The sequence below is a fragment of the Maniola hyperantus genome, chromosome 1, assembly GCF_902806685.2.
Source record: "Maniola hyperantus chromosome 1, iAphHyp1.2, whole genome shotgun sequence".
Classification (NCBI taxonomy): Eukaryota; Metazoa; Arthropoda; class Insecta; order Lepidoptera; family Nymphalidae; genus Maniola; species Maniola hyperantus.
Genome location: NC_048536.1, coordinates 11,468,081 through 11,488,789, shown reverse-complemented (window position 1 = coordinate 11,488,789; position 20,709 = coordinate 11,468,081). Strand labels below are relative to the sequence as shown.

General features: G+C 37.3%; 4 protein-coding genes across 5 annotated transcripts in view; 3 read left to right on the top strand and 1 right to left on the bottom strand.

Annotated features, from left to right (window-relative positions):
* The window catches only part of Schip1 (Schwannomin interacting protein 1), a 374,012-nt gene extending 365,229 nt beyond the window's left edge, over nt 1–8,783 (top strand). The window contains exon 13 of the transcript XR_011236653.1: nt 8,404–8,783. The gene's annotated coding sequence lies outside the window, so the exon portion shown is untranslated. The remainder of the gene's footprint in view (nt 1–8,403) is intronic.
* mib1 (mind bomb 1) overlaps nt 1–8,783 on the top strand; it is a 227,345-nt gene extending 218,562 nt beyond the window's left edge. The window contains exons 16-17 of the mRNA XM_034970369.2: nt 4,162–4,364; nt 5,038–8,783. Coding sequence (XP_034826260.1) covers nt 4,162–4,364; nt 5,038–5,178 — 344 coding nt within the window. The 3' untranslated portion in view covers nt 5,179–8,783. The remainder of the gene's footprint in view (nt 1–4,161; nt 4,365–5,037) is intronic.
* Nucleotides 8,784–10,322: 1,539 nt separating this feature from the next.
* l(2)37Cb (lethal (2) 37Cb) lies at nt 10,323–16,540 on the top strand. Of its 2 annotated transcripts, XM_069509864.1 has the most exons (6): nt 10,323–10,341; nt 10,617–11,047; nt 11,375–11,511; nt 12,325–13,888; nt 15,079–15,481; nt 16,291–16,540. In XM_069509864.1, exons 2-6 carry the CDS (start codon nt 10,716–10,718, stop codon nt 16,510–16,512), a joined length of 2,658 nt encoding a protein of 885 aa, XP_069365965.1. In that variant the 5' UTR covers nt 10,323–10,341; nt 10,617–10,715; the 3' UTR covers nt 16,513–16,540. The 2 variants fall into 2 exon arrangements, with proteins under 2 accessions (XP_069365965.1, XP_034826343.1); XM_034970452.2 differs by lacking the exon at nt 10,323–10,341 and having other exon boundaries at nt 10,365–11,047.
* Nucleotides 16,541–16,563: 23 nt separating this feature from the next.
* On the bottom strand, nt 16,564–17,746 carry LOC117996704 (succinate dehydrogenase assembly factor 4, mitochondrial-like). The gene is made up of 2 exons (XM_034984836.2): nt 17,376–17,746; nt 16,564–17,302 (listed from the first exon to the last, which is right to left on the bottom strand). The coding sequence occupies exons 1-2, from the start codon at nt 17,413–17,415 to the stop codon at nt 17,004–17,006; spliced, it is 339 nt and encodes a 112-aa protein (XP_034840727.1). The 5' UTR covers nt 17,416–17,746; the 3' UTR covers nt 16,564–17,003.
* Nucleotides 17,747–20,709: the final 2,963 nt, after the last annotated feature.

Below are 20,709 nucleotides of genomic sequence, written 5' to 3'. Positions count from 1 at the left end.
ACGAGTTCATTATTGTGACGCCAATAAACACACGCCAGGTATGTTCTTTCAGTGGCATCGGAAAAGTCATTTAAATGAATAACATTATTCGTGCCAGTAAAAACATATCGTGGGATAGACACGATTTCAGGCCGCTCGCCATGAGTGTCGGCAGGCTGGACAGCGGCCATTACGGCTGGTGTGTTGCTATGCCATTGGCGTAATTCAAAACTGGCTAACTTACAAAGTTGAATTGATTTGGATTGTAACTTAAGAGCCCTTTCGGCGGTGCTCTCACTTGACACAACATTGTTAGTAAACACGTAATTATTTAAAAACTTTGAACCAATATAAAAAAGGTCTGCTTCGTCACTTGCGAGATGCTTTATCGTACGCAAAGCAAGATGCGGCGTGACGGTACATAGGTGAGATTCACATATTTTAGGCTGTTCGGGACTGAATCGCAGCACGACTCTGGTTCGCGTGGTGCTGAAGTCTTTAGTTACGCAGTGATACGAAAGCTTTAATTGTGGATTGCATTCTACATCTTCCCAAATAGTTTCTTCCCGTGTCATGGACCGCTGCTCAGGGAAGGATTTAAGCTCCCGAAACTGTTGCAAATAATTGTCATTAGCAAAGGAGCTCCAGTATGCATGAGTGTCATTTGAGCATGAGTTAACAAACGCACGTGGGGGGAACGAATCGAAGGAAAGCTTACCTGACAACAAGTAACCGAATACACTATTTATAGCTATCGGCGTGCCAGGTGGACCAGAGATAGTGTTGTTTAGTAAAATTTCCGATAGTACATCTGCACCCAAGATTACCTCCACTGGTTGTGGGATATGAAAGTTAGGGTCTGCCAAGCTTAGGTTTTTGATATGTGCCCACTCAGTACGAGGTAAAGGCGCACTAGGCATTTGTGAAATAAGTTTAGGAAATATCATTGCATCAATTGGTATGACTGGTTTGTTTTGATTTCTAGGGGTGATATTGAACGAGACTATCCCCCGTGGATAAACAGGTTGGTCATCTCCAATACCGAATACCGGTACGTTTATTGTTCGTCGCGATAGACCCAACCGCTGCGCGCCAGCTTCAGTGATAAACGTCCCCTGACTACCCGTGTCTAGCATACAGCGAACGGTCCCGCGGTCGATGCCGTCAACACACACGTTAACGAGTGCAGTTGATAGCAATACGATATGAGAGCGACCCTTAGAAGCCGTGGAGCAAGCATTAATATCGCCGATATTATTGTCATAATATTTAGAATCACAATTAGCGGCAACCGGGAGCGAGGAGCCGGTATTGCATTCCTCCTTAGAAGCACTATTATCGTCGCGTGTAACACCGACAGCTGTCAAAACAGTGGGTTTTTTTTGAGATAAACAAATCGCACTGTTGTGACGATTAAAACAGTACTTACAAACAAAGCTACTCCTACAGTTTTTCCTTTCGTGTTCCAGGGATAGGCAATTTTCACAGACGTTTTTTCCTTGTACAAATGCATATCGATCTTGTGGAGAAAGATCTAAAAACCTTTTACATTTAGATAGGTGATGAAAGTCACCGCAACAAATACAGACCTTATTATTATGGGCATAAGGTTGCGATTGGCTAGCGGACTCATTAACGTTAGCGGGATACGAACCGCGCGCGATGCGACTCGTGTGAGTCACAGGCGCGGTGGGACGGCCAGCGGAGGCGACGGCGGCGGCGGCATTAGCATTACCGCGCGTTTGTGAGCTACCTACTAGGTTATCGATAAACTTTGATTGACCCGTAATTTCACACGCAGCGAGTTCGCGTTCAAGAAATTGAATGAGAATATAAATGTTTGGAATTTCAGATGGACTAGCCAACGAAAGTTCAAAACGTTTTCGCACGGAATGCGGAATTTTTCGTAATAATAAATTAAGCAATATAAAACTCCAATGTTTTACGGGAAATTGCATCGTCTCTAATGCCTTTATATTTTCTTGATAGATATTTAACAATTCCCGAAGGCAAGATATTTTTTCTGAACATGGTTTCAAATCCAGAATTTTATTTATGTGTTTTGATGCGATAACTCGTTTATTGTCGTAACGAGACACCAAAGTATCAACGGCAATTGTATAATTATCTTCCGTTATAGGAATAGATTTTATTAAGTTATACGGTTCACCCTTTAAAGTAAGTAATAGGTAACGGAATTTTTCTACCTCCGTGTAGGCAAGGTTGTCGTGTATTAAGGAACAATAAAGATCGTAGTAAGACTGCCAATCGGTTGATTCACCCGAAAATGACGGCAGGGGAAGTTTTGGTAGTTTGTCAAAATGGGTGCTAGAAAATGATGGGCGTTGTAAATAGATGCTAGATCGTCTACGCTCTTCATCCGTTTTTTTCAATTTATTTGAGTGTTTTAAAATTTCAAAGTAACAGTCATTAAATTCATTCCGAATGTCTAGTTGTTCCTCTTTATCAAAACACTTTGCCTTCATTAAAGTTCTCTCGATTTTAGTTTGAATTTTTATAAATTTCCGATGTTGAGCGGTTAAGTCTGGTAATCGCGCACGAAACTGTTCTTCATCGGAAACTAGATCTAGTGTCCTTCGTAGCTCCGAAATAATTATTTCTCTTTCGTAAATATCAAACGCTGCGGCGTCGGCCATATTGCGTAGGTAACAAAATGCACCGAATTCGAACGCGTGGGGATTGATAATTTACGTAAAGAACACAAAGTATCTCTAGAAAACACAACCTGGAGGTTTATGATCCGGTTCGAAGGACCAAAAAAATATGTTCAATAGGGAATGATATACCGAGCACTTACCCTTTGCGCCAGCTGCAGCATAACACCCTGGGCCCAGGTCTTCTGTGTCGATAGCACCCTATTTTTCACATATATATTGTCTTGAAAAGAAAGTGGTCACTGGTTTCAGTTAAATCACAATCACAACACATCGATTGAGTCCAGATTCCAGAAATTAATTTGTTTTGCACTGGAACGCGTGCTTATCGATTATTGCAGTCGATCTGAGAGATATGATGGCGCCGAATCGCCAATCAGAAGGACGCATTGGCATGCGTTGCATCGGCGCTAGGGGGCGCTCGACAAACCAACCCAATGAACAATTACGAAAATAAATATGAGATAAATTTGCTAGAAAAAATCCTCCAAATTATGTTGACCTTAAAATATATTCTGTTCCAGTACGGAACAATAACAATAGTCATTTTTAATCTGTTAAAAACAGGGAAAGAAAGTTGTACTGAATTTCATTCATCCCCTAGGGAGAGAATGTGATTTAAATTTGGAATACTTAGGTACCGATACTGAACTTTTTATTTCTTTTTTTTTTATTCAGATACAAGATAGCCCTTGACTGCAATCTCACCTAATGGTAAGTGACGATGCAGTCTAAGGTGGGAGCGGGCTAACCTGGAAGGAGTATAGCAGTTTTTATTAAACCCATACACCTTTGGTTTCTACACGGCATCATACCGGAACGCTAAATTGCTTGGCGGCACGGCTTTGCCGGTAGGGTGGTAACTAGCCACGGCCGAGGCCTCCCACCAGACAGACAGACTACATCTGTGTTTACACCATTAAGTTTGTATATAAAGCATTATACATCTTTTTGAAAAAGGAATACGCATTTATTATGCAGTTATGATTATTAAATAAAATTACGAAAACCGACAAGGCCGTATGAGCTGATGCCTTTGCTTTTCCGACAAAAAAATATTAGTCTAGGAATTTGCCGCGTTTTTGGTTTCTTCAAATAGGTACATAAACGTTGTTTATTTTAATTTATTTTTATAAATAAGTTAATGTTCTAAAAATACAATATATCTCATATTATTATTGTGTTAATTTTTTCGCAAATGGTACGAAAAGTAGAGTATTTACCTCGGTGATAAAGCTGTCTTAGTCTTGGGTGAACTTAAATCCCTCGCTACACTCAGGACTCGTCTTAAATCCCTCGCTTCGCTCGTGATTTAAGTTTTTAACACCCTCGCTACGCTCGGAAGTAAACCTCGAGTTCTTCCTTACGCTCGCGATTTAAATCGTCACCCGCGACAGAAGACACTGCTTTATCCCCTTGGTTAATAATCTACTATTTATACGTATAGATTTCTTTAGGCGCTGGTTATAACAATAAGCCAAAAGGTTTTAATGACGGGTATGTGCAGGCGGCGGCGACGGTGGCAGCAACCTCGCGCAGGTGCAGGTGAACAAGGGGCAGCCCGCGCCCGCGCTCGCCGCGCCGCACCTCATGAACAACGGCTCGCGCTCCGCCCCCGCGCCCGCCCCGCCCGTGCCTCCCGCGCCTCCCGCGCCGCCCGCCGCAGACGTGCAGAAACTGCAGCAGCAACTGCAGGACATCAAGGAACAAGTGAGCTGTCAAATTAACTTGAGTTACATTTATCAAAAGATCGTTGCGTGCCTAAGTGTTAACGTGAACGTGACGCGTAAAAAATTCTTAACTTATGCCGTTTTTAAAACTTTTGGTGCTAGATCTATTTTAATTTAACAGAAGGAAACAACACAAATTGCCATATTTTGCCGGAGCAATATTATCATAGCAACTAAATTAAGTCAAGTAAAAACTTTAGTCCCAAGTTTCACTTGTTACCTGCAAGATCAATAAATCGTTCTGCGTGCCTTGAAATCTTCTGCAGCGAAGGCTTGTAAGAACACAACATTTTTCTTACAGTGCTCGGTCTACTTTCAATAACTAGCTTGTACTACTAATGCACCTAAAACCTTTAACGCTTGGTGGAGTCTCCTGGCGCCGACGTATGCACCATTTCAGCACCTCCATAGGGGGCTGATTAGCTTACTAACCAAAGTGTTGAGGAGGGTGTTGGTGTTCACCAGCATGGGCATCATGAACGCGGTACGCTTATGTGCATGATCACATAAAAATTACCAACACGAGCGTCCGCAAACAATGCCAATGCACCTATGTCGTGGCTTCCTCAGCACCGCCCTCAGCACATTGTTATATTGAGCACGCAGGTATTCAGCCTGCAGGTAGATTGGTACCAAGTGGAGTTTGTTTGCAGACGATGTGCCCCATCTGCCTGGACCGGCTCAAGAACATGATCTTCCTGTGCGGGCACGGCATGTGCCAGATGTGTGGCGACCGGATCGCCGTGTGCCCCATCTGCCGCAAGCAAGTGGAGAAGCGCATTCTGCTCTACTAGCTGCCGATGCCACCGCCAGGCCGGCGGTGCCTCCAGCAGAAGTTCTACGTGTGAATTTTCGCGACAAATCTAAACAGAAAAAAGAGCTTCGATACCGCGTCATGCGTCACGTCGTCGTTTGGTAAAGAAGTGAACGTTACTCGGCACACGCGCAATATCTTCTTGTAAATATATAAAAGGAAAAGGTGACTGACTGACTGACTGACTGACTGATCTATCAACGCACAGCTCAAACTACTGGACGGATCGGGCTGAAATTTTGCATGCAGATAGCTATTATGACGTAGGCATCCGCTAAGAAAGGATTTCTGAAAATTCAACCCCTAAGGGGGTGAAATAGGGGTTCGAAATTTGTGTAGTCCACGCGGACGAAGTCGCGAGCATAAGCTAGTTGGTATATATGCGACTAGCTCAAATAAAATGTCGACATTCCGCGTTAACCAGGTAGCATATCTAAGTGTTGCGGGTGCACGGAAATACGCGCAAACTGCCTCTCTGCGTAAATAAGGCGCTCTCCTAGCTATTTTGTACGACATACAGCGGAATTCCGTTGCAATTCAACATTGAAATATTAACGTAATATCTGCACAGACGAAATGCCGATGAAAATTTCGGATTTCGGGATTCCGCTAGATTTGTCCGTGCTCTTAATCAGCATTTCTGGGGTAGTTGGCAATATTTAAAAGTATACTTTTCAATTCAATTTTTTTTTTCAATTCAATTCATATTTCTTTATTGCGAATATGGGTAAACAGTGGTTATATTACAAAAACAAAAAGTTACTTTTCTAATAAATGAAGTTTGATGGCAGTATGTTTTATGCCAAAAATGAGTTACAAAGTTATTATGATTACTCTGTATAACTAGATGATGCCCAGGACTTCGACCGGGTGGATTTAAATTTTAAAAGATTTTTTTGATTTTCCGAAATAAAAAGTAGCCTGTGTCCGTCCTAGGATGGATGGGTCTTGGAAAGGTTACAGACAGAAAAGCATACTTACTTTCGTATTTCTAATATTAGTATGGATTAATTACGTATATTAACAAATATGGCTAGTCGTATCTAGTCTAGGTATCATTCTTCTGTCGATAATTTTAGGATATTATTATAGTACCACGACCAAGCACTTGTTAATACATTTCCGGACGAGGTACAGTCGCGGTATACTGAAGAATGAATTTTCTTCCAGAAAATATTATATCGGCTACATACACTGAGTACTTCTACTTCTGAGTAAAATATATAAGTTAATTTTTTATAAGATTAAAAAATATATAAGAATAATAAATCTTATAAATTGCCGAGGGTTCATCAGTTCTGTCTCCAACGATAAAAACCGGCCAAGTGAGTGTCGGATTCGCACACGAAGAGTTCCGTACTATCGTACAAGATATAACACCTACCTATCTACCAAATTTTATGATTCCAGGTCAACGGGAAATACACTATAGGTTTTCTTGACAGACACAACGGACAGACAGACAGACAGACAGACAAAAAGACAACAAAGTGATCCTATAAGAGTTCCTTTTTTCCTTTTGAGGTACGGAAGCCTAGAGAACGAAAATATTTTGTCAACTACCTTATTTAATTAAAAATACAAATTAAGCGTTTATTGTAAGAAAACTACTCAAACTGCCAAAATATCGCAAAATAAATACTTAAGCGTTGAGCGTATGATTATTTTAAAACTGACTTTCCCAAACAAGACCTGTAGGGCGATTGCCTAAAACCTGCATCAATCGTTAATACAATCTCAATTGTTGTGATCGGCTGAATTTGTGCGATTCTTGTTGAAAGAATGAGTTGTAGCCAATAGTGAGCGAGCGCCAACCAATCAGAGGTGATTGCGATCGTGACAGTGTAGCTGTCATTCTCCCGCAATCGCGCAGCGGTAAAACCATCAATTACTTTGAAGCAGTGGGTTAAATAAAAACCAGCAAGCAGTATAATCGCTCCAATTTATTTATTAATCATTCATCGCAATAATAATCACTGATTTATATTTAATACTATTTACAACACATTAGTTTTTGCTTACACTGATGTATTTATTACTGTTTATTTATATCACTATTAATTTGCATTGATTTACTTGTCACAATTTCTACTTACACTGAATTTACCGATTAACTAATATTTAGAACACAAACTGGCATAGTTTTTGCTGACACCGTGTTACGTACAATAATATCTCTCGAAATGAGCTCTCATGGCTTTTTAAAGCTGTATCCCTACCGAAGGCGTCCGGTAGGTGGGCTGTGATTCGCTGTTTGGCTGCGGTTGGCGGTGATTCGCTGTCAGTGGCGGTAAGTGGCTGTCATTGGCTGTGATAGACCGGCTTGGCAGTGATTAGCCGGCCTCACATAGGTTGGCTCGGGTTGGCTCGGATTGGCTCGGGTTGGCTCAAGTGTGTGGCGTAACAACTTAGTCATTAGGTACAGTACGAATCAAACTTAAATGCATCTGCGTGAAGTTGCGAGACGTGCCCTGTTACCCTCCTCGCTACCCCGGACACCCAAAACGTGTGTTCTGCGCAACATCGTGCGCAAACTTCAGGGGCACATTTACTGTCAGTTAAAACTTGTTTTATTTTTTATTGATAAGTCGGCTACTTATTAATTCCTGTTTAAGAATTCCAATATTAGAGCTTTTATTATTAGCCCTAATTACTATTTAATTATTTAAATGAATAGATATACAGCTTTTATCGTTTTTAAATTGTTAAATCTTTTGATATTGTCTGAAGATTAAATTAATTATTTGCAGTGTTGAAAATTAACTTTTTACCACAATGGCCCCGATTCTCTAGTCTCTCTCTAAACTAAATTTAGAGTATCTGCATCCTTTTCTTTTTACTAATGCTAAAAAAGGAACGGAATATGACTTTCACATTTAAAGACTCTAAATTTTAGTGCACAATACAAATTTAAACAGTAGGTTCGCGAGTGCGTGCTAAAATCACGGATTTACCATCTAAAAATTAAATTTAGAAATGTCAAACTGCTTCTGTCCTTTTCATATTACAATAGTAAGAAGAGGGTGCGAATACTCTAAAATTAGGTTGTGCTTAGAATCGGTGCCAATGGGGCCGATTCTCTAGTACACAATCTCTAAACTAAACTAAATTAACAGGTCTAAATCTAGTGCTTTCCTTTTCCGCAAGCAACATTACGAAAGGGATAGCAATAGATTTTGACGTGATATTTTAGTTTAGTTTAGAGATGTACAAAGGAATTAGCCACAATGTCTTCTTTATTAAGTTCTTATCTATATATTATTATTGTTATTAAATAGGTACCTACGTTATATTCCTAGTTGTCGTTAAATCGTATAAAACTTTTTGAAATTCTCAATGTTTTCAAGAAATATCATTTAAATAATTGATTGCTAGCACGTTGATTTATTGTACTTCGATTGAATCGTTATTTCCTATACTAATTATCTAGGTTTAATTTTTTACAGTTTCAATCATTTAAATTAGGTTTATTTATTTAAGCAATAAGTTATTTATAATGTTTAAATTAAGCATTTCATCTTTAGCGCTACTTTTATATACCTAGGCCTATTCAAAATAAAATGTTTTTACTGATTTTGTTTTTAATTAAGGTTGTAGTTCATTTTTTATAAAGACGGAAGACACACAGTAGCCACTTTGGTCGACATCGACTCGCTGGCGTTGTAATATTTGCTGTATGGACGTGAAAACACCGGCGATCGCGATGTCGCTGACAAGTGGCAAAAAAGTTGTTTTTACATCCACACAGCAAATATTACATCGCCAGCGAGTCGCACCAAAGTCGCTACCGTGTGTACCTTTACCCTATATAGGTTTTGATTCCTCGGCATTAGAGAAAAGTAATACACTGGAAATTTCTCCGTATTGACAAACAGACAACGAAGTGATCCTGCAAGGGTTCCTTTTGAGGTACCTATGGAACCCTAAAATCGTGAAATGTTATTAAATATCCAACAATATGACCATAGGTATAACACATAGAGGTATAACACGTAAAATTGAACTCCTTAGGCGCCATTTTAACTTTTTGTGTCAAATATTCACAGATATGGCCACGGTGATAGGGACAAAAAATAATCATTCGTTCACGTTCTAATAAGGGCTTAAATCATAGAGATGCTTAAATGCATAAAGCTATCTCGTTTTCTAATAGTCGTTGTTCTGTAGTCCTTAATTTAAAGGAGAATGAATCGTACTTTTGACATGGACATGACAGAGTCGACCCATAGAGTTAAAATGGCGCGTGAGGAGTCATTTTATACGGACTGTAATAGTTATGCGCCCTAAATCTATATATTATACAAATGATAATCGACGCATTTTAAACTGAGTCGTCGAGTTATCTGTCTGTTTCGGTCGCACTTACCTACGACCTGTGATTTCGAGCGAAACAGACAGAAAACTCGACGACTCAATTTAAAATGCATCGACTATAGGGTATTATGGTCTATGGTAAAATTGTAAGTGGAAGCCCTAGAAGGGGGATTCCAACATCAATGGTGGAAGCCATGGATGCATAGAGAAGGTAATCATTCATCCAAGCATGGATGAATATATCTTAGTCTATGGTGGAAGCACTGTGAAAAATGACAAGGGTCAAAAGAGCTAGAATCCAGAGCCGGAAAGCCAGTTAAAAAATGACAATAACATTGACAAATGGCGATTCCCGATTTTATAGGCCCCGCAGACGGTCAAGCATGTTTGAAGCCCCGTAAACGTTCGAGCACGTTTGTAAAATTTTACGTGTTTGACAAACGTCCATATTTCTTTCAGTAAATTTTCATGTGTATGTTTCATATATATTTCAATATATTTCGCTGTTTTAACCATTCTCGTGCCCAACGTCTCCTTTTTTAGGGTTCCGTAGCCAAATGGCAAAAATGGAACCCTTATAGATTCGTCATGTCTGTCTGTCTGTCCGTCCGTATGTCACAGCCACTTTTTTCCGAAACTATAAAAGCTATACTGACTAGGTACTGTTTGTTTGACAAGCGCGTGAAAAACGACCGCAGACGGTTCAAGCAGGTTTGTCAAACACCTAAAATTTGACAAACATGTTTACGGGGCACTTTACATTACCGTGATTAGGTACCTACTCCCGTGCATCTTCCGTTTACTCAAAGCCTTCATTCTTCATGACTAGGTATTGACTATTCACTATACTTTCCTCTGTGGTTTGTTTGTTGTTGTCATTCAGGTTAATTGTTGTTATTTATGGAATAATAAAAATAAGTTAAAATAAAAACTAAAAAGTAAAGGAAGAAGAGTATATCTATGTCGTAGATTTGTGCATTATGTAACTAAGCACGTATTAAACTAAACATTGTGAAACTTTATGACTAATAAGACAAGATCTCTTGTCTACAGTTCTATGAGATCCTTCTCTGCTCTTGTTGCATTTACGTTTATGAATTACAGGATCGGTGTTTTTTAAATATACCTGATGCAATTGATAGAATGAACTTAGAATTCTTTAAATAATACATAATACTACGTAGGTAATCTAACAAACATAACATGGAAAAGCGAGGAAAAAGACATCATTCATCTTCAGACTCTGAAAGTGCTGAAGAGAATCGCTTAAAGGATATAAAAGAGCGAGACGAATTCGCTAAAAGACTAAGAAAACGTGATGAAGACAAAGTCAAAAAAGTTGCAGAAGGATCTAGCAAAAGGTCCTATGAAGAAGCAGCAAAACGCTTAAAGTTAGAAGCTGAGGACAGAGACAAAATATTACCTAAGCTCCGGGTTCAGTCAAGGCGAAAATATTTACAAAAGAGAAAGGATGACAAAGTTGTTGAATTAGAAGATGATATTGCTGATGATGAATATCTGTTTGATGAAAGCATGTATGTTATTTTCCTTTTTAATCCTGTTTTAGGGTTCTGTGCCTCAAAAGAAAACAAGAACCCTTATAGGATCACTTCATTGTCTGTCTGTCTGTTGTGTCTGTCAACAAAAGGGAATCAAAACCTGTAGGGTCCCATTCCTGTCCTATTGAAATAGAATCATGAAATTTGGCAGTCATAATTAAATAGTTAGTTAACTAAATCAAAGAGTCCCAATGGATTTTTATATTGTGTATCTACTTAGAGAAATTGCAGGCATCATCTAGTTTTTAATATTTAATTAAGTACAATTTTAATTATAATATTTCTTAGACAATTATTTTAAAGATTGACAGAAAAGGAAAAACGGGATAGAGAACATAAGAAAACAATACTACAGTTGGCTAAAGAACATGAAAAGGCACGAGAATTAGAAAATGTTCAGCGGTATCACATGCCACAAGATCTTGGAAAAGGAGAAAAAGGTAAACTTTAATATAACATTTGAATTATAAATATTTGACTATTGGAAACCTGTAAGTTGGACTTGAACATATTTTTTTTAACTGCCTAAGATTTATTTATGTTATAAAGAATATAATTCTTTTGAGCCTCAATAGCTTAACAGTAAGGAGCACTTTATATATTTATATAGGTATAAAAATAAAATATCTTTAATTACAAAAAAGGTTATAACCCGTATTGTGGAGACCATATTATATGAGTTCCTAGTGTGTTTTACAGAGAACTACAAAAAGTTCCTTTAGTGATTAGAATATTTTATATAATATTACTAATTATAGTTACGAAAATACAAACAAACATATATGATGAGGTAAGGTTATTTAGTAGATTACAAATCATAAATAATATAGTTTAAAATAACAGATAATTCTGACAGGTTGGCGGTTCAAACCCCACCTGTTGCACTATAGTCATACCTACTTCTAATACAAACTTTTTAAAAAAAAAAAAAGAATATTAGCCATGTTAAATGACATATTATTTCCCTTTCCTCTCCAACTAAGCGTCAGGCTTGTGCTAGGAGTAGGTACGACAATAATGCAACGGGCGGGGTTTGAACCGTCGACCTTTCGGTTTTCAGTACAATCCTTTACCGGTTGAGCTATTGAGGCTCTAAAGGCTCTAAGGCTTTGCGCGTACTTGGAGGGAAAATGCGAATATTAGTCATAATTAGCATGGCTCATATTCTTTTTAAAAAAATATTATAAGATCATTTCAAAACAAGTATCAAGTATTAAGAGTAAAACTGTTCTTATATCAAGTTTTTGTTTTAGGAGAGTATGTGGAAGTTGATGAAAATGAAAAGTTACCACACTCGGAACAAAGAAAATGGGAACAAGAACAAATTAAATCTGCCTTTTTCAAGTTTGGTGCAAAAGATGCAAAAGCTCAGGAGGAATATGAACTATTACTAGATGAACAAATTGATTTTATACAAGCCCTTCAGTTAGAAGGCAATAAAGAAAAACAAGAAGAAGAAAAGATATCAGAACATCAAAAAGCTAGACTAACAATAGAAGAAACAAAAAAGTCATTACCTGTTTATCCTTTTAAGAAAGCCTTAATTGAAGCAATTAAAAATTATCAAATACTAATAGTTGAAGGTGAAACTGGTTCTGGGAAAACTACCCAGATACCCCAGTATTTACATGAAGCTGGATTTACTGATGATGGTAAAAAAATTGGATGCACTCAACCAAGAAGAGTTGCTGCAATGTCGGTAGCAGCCAGAGTTGCACAAGAAATGAATATCAAGTTGGGCAATGAAGTTGGCTACAGTATAAGATTTGAGGATTGTACATCTGACAGGACTGTGATCAAATACATGACAGATGGTACATTACACAGAGAATTTCTATCGGAACCAGATTTAGCATCATACAGTGTTATGATTATAGATGAAGCTCATGAGCGAACTTTACACACTGATATTTTATTTGGTCTAGTTAAAGATATTACCCGGTTTAGACCTGATCTAAAATTGCTTATATCAAGTGCCACATTGGATGCTGAAAAATTTTCCACATTTTTTGATGATGCACCTATATTTAGAATTCCTGGTAGAAGATTCCCTGTTGACATATATTATACAAAAGCACCAGAGGCAGACTACATAGATGCCTGTGTGGTCACAGTATTGCAAATACATGCCACTCAACCACTTGGTGATGTTTTAGTTTTTTTAACTGGGCAAGAAGAAATTGAAACCTGTGTTGAAATGTTACAAGAAAGAACAAAAAGAATAGGCAAGAAATTAAAGGAGCTTGTTATTTTGCCAGTTTATGCAAATTTACCAAGTGATATGCAAGCAAAAATATTTGAGCCTACTCCTGAAGGAGCTCGTAAAGTAGTCCTTGCTACCAACATTGCTGAAACATCACTCACAATTGACAATATTATATATGTTATTGATCCAGGCTTTGCTAAGCAAAACAATTTTAATTCTAAAACTGGCATGGAAAGTTTAATGGTGGTCCCAATCTCTAAGGCTTCAGCAAATCAAAGAGCAGGTAGAGCTGGCAGAGTTGCCCCTGGAAAATGTTTCAGACTTTACACAGCATGGGCATATAAGTATGAACTAGAAGACCAGACTGTACCTGAAATCCAAAGAATAAATCTAGGAAATGCAGTGCTTACATTAAAAGCTTTGGGAATCAATGATCTTATACACTTTGATTTCTTAGATCCTCCACCACATGAAACTCTGGTTCTAGCATTAGAACAATTGTATGCATTAGGTGCTCTAAACCACCATGGTGAACTGACCAAGGCTGGAAGGCGTATGGCTGAATTTCCTACTGATCCTATGCTAGCAAAAATGTTACTAGCTAGTGAAAAGTGAGTAATACTTTTGTAAGTAGTATTATTTTGATGGCTCCTAAGTGTAGTGAGTCATTTTGACTTTTTGATGGATTTGATAATTAAGTCTTTATATTATTATGATAAGCTATGATAGCATACTGGTTACGCCTTCTAACCGGAGGTCGGGGGTTCGATCCTAGGCAAACACCTCTAACTTTTCCTAGTTATGTGCATTTTACGTAATAATTAAATATCAATTGCTTTATCGGTGAAGGAAAACATCGTGAGGAAACCTGCAAGCCTGAAAGTTCTCGATAATATTGTTCTCAAAGGTGTGTGAAGTCTACCAATCCACACATGACCAGCATGGTAGACTATGGCCAAAACCCTTCTCTCTGAGAGGAGACCTGTGCTCTGTAGTGAGCCGACGATGGGTTGATCGTGATGATTATTATCAGCCTTAGTCATAAAATTTAAAAAAAACACAAATAATATATTCGAATATAATCTAACATAAATTATACTGCTACAAGTTGAGTTTGTTGTGGGCTCTTCTCAGACCCGGGCGCGTTTGGAACCATTGTAGCTTTAGTTTTAAGTTAAAAATTATCACATTTGTCATTATGTCATTTGTAAGATGATAATCTTACAAATCCAACAACGGACCATCAAACAGTGTAATTTATTACCCACTAGCTGATGCCCGCGACTTCTTCCGCGTGGAATTAGTTCTGTTGTACTGTACTGTGTTAGTAGTTTTTAAAAATCCCGTGGGAACTTGGCAATTTTTTAAATGTTTCTCTCCGTAAGAACCATCCTTGTACTTCAAGGAATATTATAGAAAGAATTGTTCTCGAGATTTGCGATCAGCAACACATTTAGTGAATCATTTTTATATATAGAGATTTTGAATAAAATATTTGATTTTGACTTTGTTTATGATTAAATAATTAAAATAATAATTTATCTTTGACACACTCTTCCTGTAAGATTTTTTTTTTTTTTTTTTTTTATAAGAAATATTAGCCATGTTAAATGACTAATATTCCCCATTTCCTCTCCAATTAAGCGTCAGGCTTGTGCTAGGAGTAGGTACGACAATAGTGCAACGGGTGGGGTTTGAACCGTCGACCTTTCGGTTTTCAGTCCACTCCTATACCGGTTGAGCTATTGAGGCTCTTTGTATTACCTATCTATATTAGTAACCTTTCACATTTTATTTTCAGATACAAGTGTTCAGAAGAAATAGTATCAATTGCTGCTATGTTATCAGTCAATAGTTCAGTTTTCTACAGGCCAAAAGATAAAATAATACATGCTGATACTGCAAGAAAAAACTTTTTCCACAGACATGGGGATCATTTAACATTAATGAATGTTTATAATCAATGGGTCGAGTCAGACTATTCTGTGCAGTGGTGTTATGAAAATTTCATACAGTACAGATCTATGAAAAGAGCTCGAGATGTGCGTGAACAGCTGGTTGGACTTATGGAAAGAGTAGAAATCGAGATGCTATCCAGCTTAGCAGATGACACAAATATTCGCAAAGCAATTACTGCTGGATATTTCTATCACATTGCAAAATTCTCTAAAGGAGGACACTATAAGACTGTAAAACATAATCAAGTGAGCTTGTACCTTTTTATTATCTTAATCCTAATAATAATTTTATAAATGGAAAAATTCAGAGATTTGTTACTCAATCATGCCACAGTGCAAGCGCGAATCCAGCGGTGGGCACGATGGGCATGCCCACAACCCTAATAGACTTGTGACGTCACACTTTCACGGTCTATTCAGGTCGATAGGCTGATGATAATATAAAATACTCAATGCCTTTATAAAATAAAATAAAAAACAAGTCTCCCGGTCAGCGTAGCTACCGCAAAGAGACCTTTTTTACTCTTCGCAGAGTTAAATCTTTGTTGCTTGCCTCAATGGCACAGAAAAGATTATCCGGGCTAGATGAACCTGGATAATATTATGTAAGAATGCACTATATCGATCATGACCGAATTCATACTCCAAAACGCCTATTTTCGGGTTGCTGTGCCCACAACCTTTTTTGAGGACTGGATCCACGCCTGCCACAGTGACAAACAATTTGGCTGAAATTTAGAATAGAAATAGCTTATACCCTAATTTAACACTGGCTATTTTTTATCCTGGAAAGAGCTCCTTTTAAAATACCCACACAGTTACAAGCATCATCAACCAACATTATGTGAAAGTTTGGATGTTTGTTTATCCTTTATGTCACAATAACTGAATCGATTTGACTGGAAATGGAGATAGCTTACACCCTGAATTGACACATAGGCTACTTTTTATCCCAGAAAATCAGTTGATAAAAATCAAAAGATACCATTCTTTATGTAAAAATATTCGAAACATGTTTCAGTTTTTGCGTATCCTAAAACGATTGTTGTTTTCAGACTGTTATGATTCATCCCAACAGTGCCTTATTTGAAGAGTTACCTAGATGGGTAATCTACCATGAACTTGTGTTTACCTCCAAGGAATTTATGAGACAAGTTACAGAAATAGAAAGCAAGTGGCTTTTGGAAGTGGCGCCACACTACTACAAGGCTAAGGAACTAGAAGATTCAACTAATAAAAAGATGCCCAAAACTCTTGGAAAATCCGCTAATACATAGTAATCAATAAAGGGTTTTCATACATAAATTTAATTTATTTAAACAACAATGTATATTAATAACAACATAATTATTTTAATTTGTTTTAACAATTTTAATAACAAAGTAATGAATCTAAAGCTCATTTCACACTAAGGGATAATAAATTATATTACAGTTCGGTCAAACTAGATATTCAAGGTTACAATAATATGCAGGGGGCTAAAAATTGGTATGAATATTGGGAACATTAATTGATGAGAACTTTCCACAATTAAATTATATATTGGTGTTCCCAATATTCATACCAATTTTTAGGCCTATGGGAATGATTGTAACCTTGAATGTCTACTCTGACCGGACTATAATATAATTATTTATATAACATAGTTTGAAATGAGCTTTACAATTAATAATAACACAATTCACATAGCTACTAATCACTGCTTTCAAATTACAGTGCTACTAATAAATAACATCGATCATACTACAATTTCATCTAAATAATGTTTTTAAAAATCTGTGACTCTTCCCTTTCTTTCCCAGTCTCCATACCTGGTAGGCTCAGGTCCTCGAGGCCCCCCCACCTCTCCAGTATGAGGATTTATATCATTTGGCCACGGTGGCAGTGGATCCTCCTTAGTCGGTCGCATTTCTGCTTGCTCACCTAAATCTTTTATTGGTGTAGTTTCTCTCAATTTCTTCTTGAATTCTGCCATTCTTTTAGATTCACTTTTTTTTAGTTTCTCTTCAGTTTCTGTAGTTGACTTTTGTGAATATTTACATTTAACCAAACTACAAACGGAGGTTGCTGAAATCAAACAATAGATTAAATACAATTTTTAACTAGCCCAAAAATGGTAGAACGAAATCGTGTCAGTTACCTTTATGGAAGAATGGTTTTACAGCATTTAGTCTCAGCATTTTAAAATTTCAATCCTTTAAAGTTTAAAAGGATCAATGTTTCTATCCGAAGAGAACACACTACATAGGCAATCTATTGTTGTTTTTCAATTTCCCATGAAGCTACAAGCTAACTACCCCTATATTCAATGTACCTACCTACTCTGTGCTGAAAGCACAGAAGTCAGAACACTTACTCCCTGTATATTATTATACTCTGCCTACGGCCTACCGGAGGCTGTGAAAGCTTTTTAATAAACTCAAAACCAAAACAAACAGCATCAATGTACTCTGTGACAAACAGCTACCTATAGGCCAAAAAATAAATGACACGATGACTCCTCTCGCGCCATTTTAACTCTATGGATCAACTGTCATATTATCATAAACTTGTGATAAACTTACTTAATACCTATTTAAAAAAAAGATTCCGACGAATTGAGAACCTCCTCCTTTTTTTGAAGTCGGTTAAAAACTGTACAGTGGTCAGTAGGTCAGTGCAACAAGGGTAACTTGGCGCGTGGCGAAAATCGGAACTATCAACTAACATTGCCATTGTCAAGGAGGAAGTTTCAGAGCAACGTTCGATAAAAAAATTATAGGTGGCGCTGAATACTGTCACCACTAAAAACGAAAAATAATATCTATATGATCTATGCTTTAGGTCAAGTAAATCCTTACGTTTCTTCCCTGATGCAAAATTATTTAATTACTTCTATTATAGTTCACAGATTTTGTGGTCATTGATTGACACGACCTAAACATTAAAACAGATAATATTATAGATACCTATAGGTATTATTTTTCATGGTAGTATTTAGCGCCATCTATGAAAATTTTATCGAACGTTGGCTAGAAACTTCCTCAGTGTCCCCTTTGTCCTCCGAGTTCTAGTTTGAATATTCTAAGCATTACCCCCTATATTCAATGTACTCTGCAGGCCGATTGCCGTAAACTGACATGTGACATCGCAATAGAAATATCCTTAAGAACCGTGATCGTTACAGTTGATAAATTTGCTATCGCGGACGACTAATGCACTATATCGCATTTGGTCATTATCGACATTTTGATGACGTATTGGTAGCACGGACCTATTTATAACCCGACTAAATCGAATATCTATGGTAATCACATGGTAATCTAGCAATTTACATGGACATAACAGTCTCCTAAATTTGGCTACGTTACTTATTACAAATAAGTAGTTAGTCTGTGGTACCTAACTATTTAGAACCCCAGACCACAGAGTACAATTTTTTGTTGTTTTTCCTTAGTTTACCCGTTTGTTTTTTGATTAATTCTGCAACTTTGCTTGCTCCTCGGACTCCGGAGACTTAGTTTTTCTCACTGAACTTATACGCAAATGCCTGGGCACTGATTTGCCTAAGTATTGGGACCCTTATTGACGGACTGTGGCTGCTTCGAGAAGTTGTTGTGTGACCGGTGTGGTAGAAGTTAGACATCGTAAGTTAACAAACGTTATCATTCAATACAAGTAAAGGCTCTCATGCGGGTTTCCTCACGACCTTCCTTTTCCTTCACAGCTAAGCAAGTGATATTTAGTTGTTACAATTGTATTAAACTCCGAAAAGTTAGAGGAGTTTTAACAGCGTTTCATAAAGTACCTATTGTACAAATTGAGTCCATTGCTACTGGTGGTTATGACTTCATAGTAAGTACCTCCACACTACAAGTGCTTTCTCGAGTATGTTTCCTTATGTATCTAGAGCTGCCTAAAACGTTGCTCTTCATATGAAAGTTTGGATGTTTCTTACTCCTTCGTACCACAAATATTTAAAGAAACAATTTGGATTAGCTAAATTAGTAACAAAGATACCATATACACTGATTCTAAAGTCTTCGCAGACAGCGTCATACCTAAACAGAAGCTGGTAGTGCCTAGTGGTATAGATTAAGCAACACAGTCAGTGGTCACTTACTTAGTTATCATAATTTTTTTTCAGGCAAAGGTGATACAGTGCTGCATTCATTTCTTCATCCTGACAAAGATATGGATTGGGATATGTTGTGAACTCGAGCTCTTGGACCCCGTGCAGAGACAAATAAAATAATGAACGGTGCCAGATTAGATTTATAAGAAGCAGATGGTGATATAATTAAAACGTCAGAATCTAATCTACTTTAATAAAAGAAAACATAAAAAATCATCAAACTGTTGTTTTATTTGCCTAAATAATTTAAATTCCAAAGTAATTTCCAAAGCTAAATCAATTAAATCAGAAAATGATTTGACTTTTGGACATTACTTTGGGGAATAATTTTAGAAGTCCCCCGAAGAGCCTAGTGGTTAGGATGTCCACCTCTGAATAATTGAAGGTTGGGGGTTCAATTCTAGGTACTCATCTCTAAGAGTTATGTGCGTTTTAAACAATTAATTATACTTAACTTGATTTAGCGGTGAAGGAAACATCATGAGGAAATCTGCATGCCTGAGAGTTCTCCATATTGTTCTCAAAGGAGTCAAAGGTATACTATTATATGTTCAGCCTGTCGCTGGCTCACTATAGAGTACGGTTCTCTTGAGTGTGAGAAGAGTTTTGGCCATAGTCTACCATGCTGGCCAAATGCGGATTGGTAGACTTCACACATCTTTGATAACATTTTGGAGAACTCTCAGGCGCATGCCTTAGGTTTCCACACGATGTTTTCCATCACCGTTAAAGCAATGATATTTAATTATTTACTTAAAATGCACATAACTGTTCTCCAAGAAGTTATAGGTGCGTGTAAAAAGTACTCTGTGATTCTCATTTCTCAGTGTTAGTATACCTCTATATTTAATGTACTCTGTGCATCAAACCTACTAATGAAAGAGTCATCACATATTCTTTTAAAAGTACTTATGAGACTTATATTAATCTAAAAATGCTTTTATACTATTATACTAGCTTCTAAAATTAATAATTGATTTCTTATCTAGCAGAAGAATTACTATAGCCTTTTTTAATCCCTTTCATAACTTTATTTTAATTAATATGAGTAGTAAAACGATTTGCGGATAGCTTATGTCACTCATAAAAACACCTCTCGAGTTGTTTCAATGAAAACCTCATTTGACGTAAGATTTGTCGAGGTTCTTATATGACATCAAACTTCAAAACGCGTCCGCAATAGCATTTTTCATACAATAAATTTTATCGATAGTGTAAATGAACTGTCAAAACATTTTTTTGTCCACATCTATCCTTTGTGGACTGTCTCACCGAACCGTGATAGGAAAACCATATTTTGACATTGATGCTGTCATTAAATGATAGATGCAGTCGATTCGCAATCGGCCTGCTGTGCTAA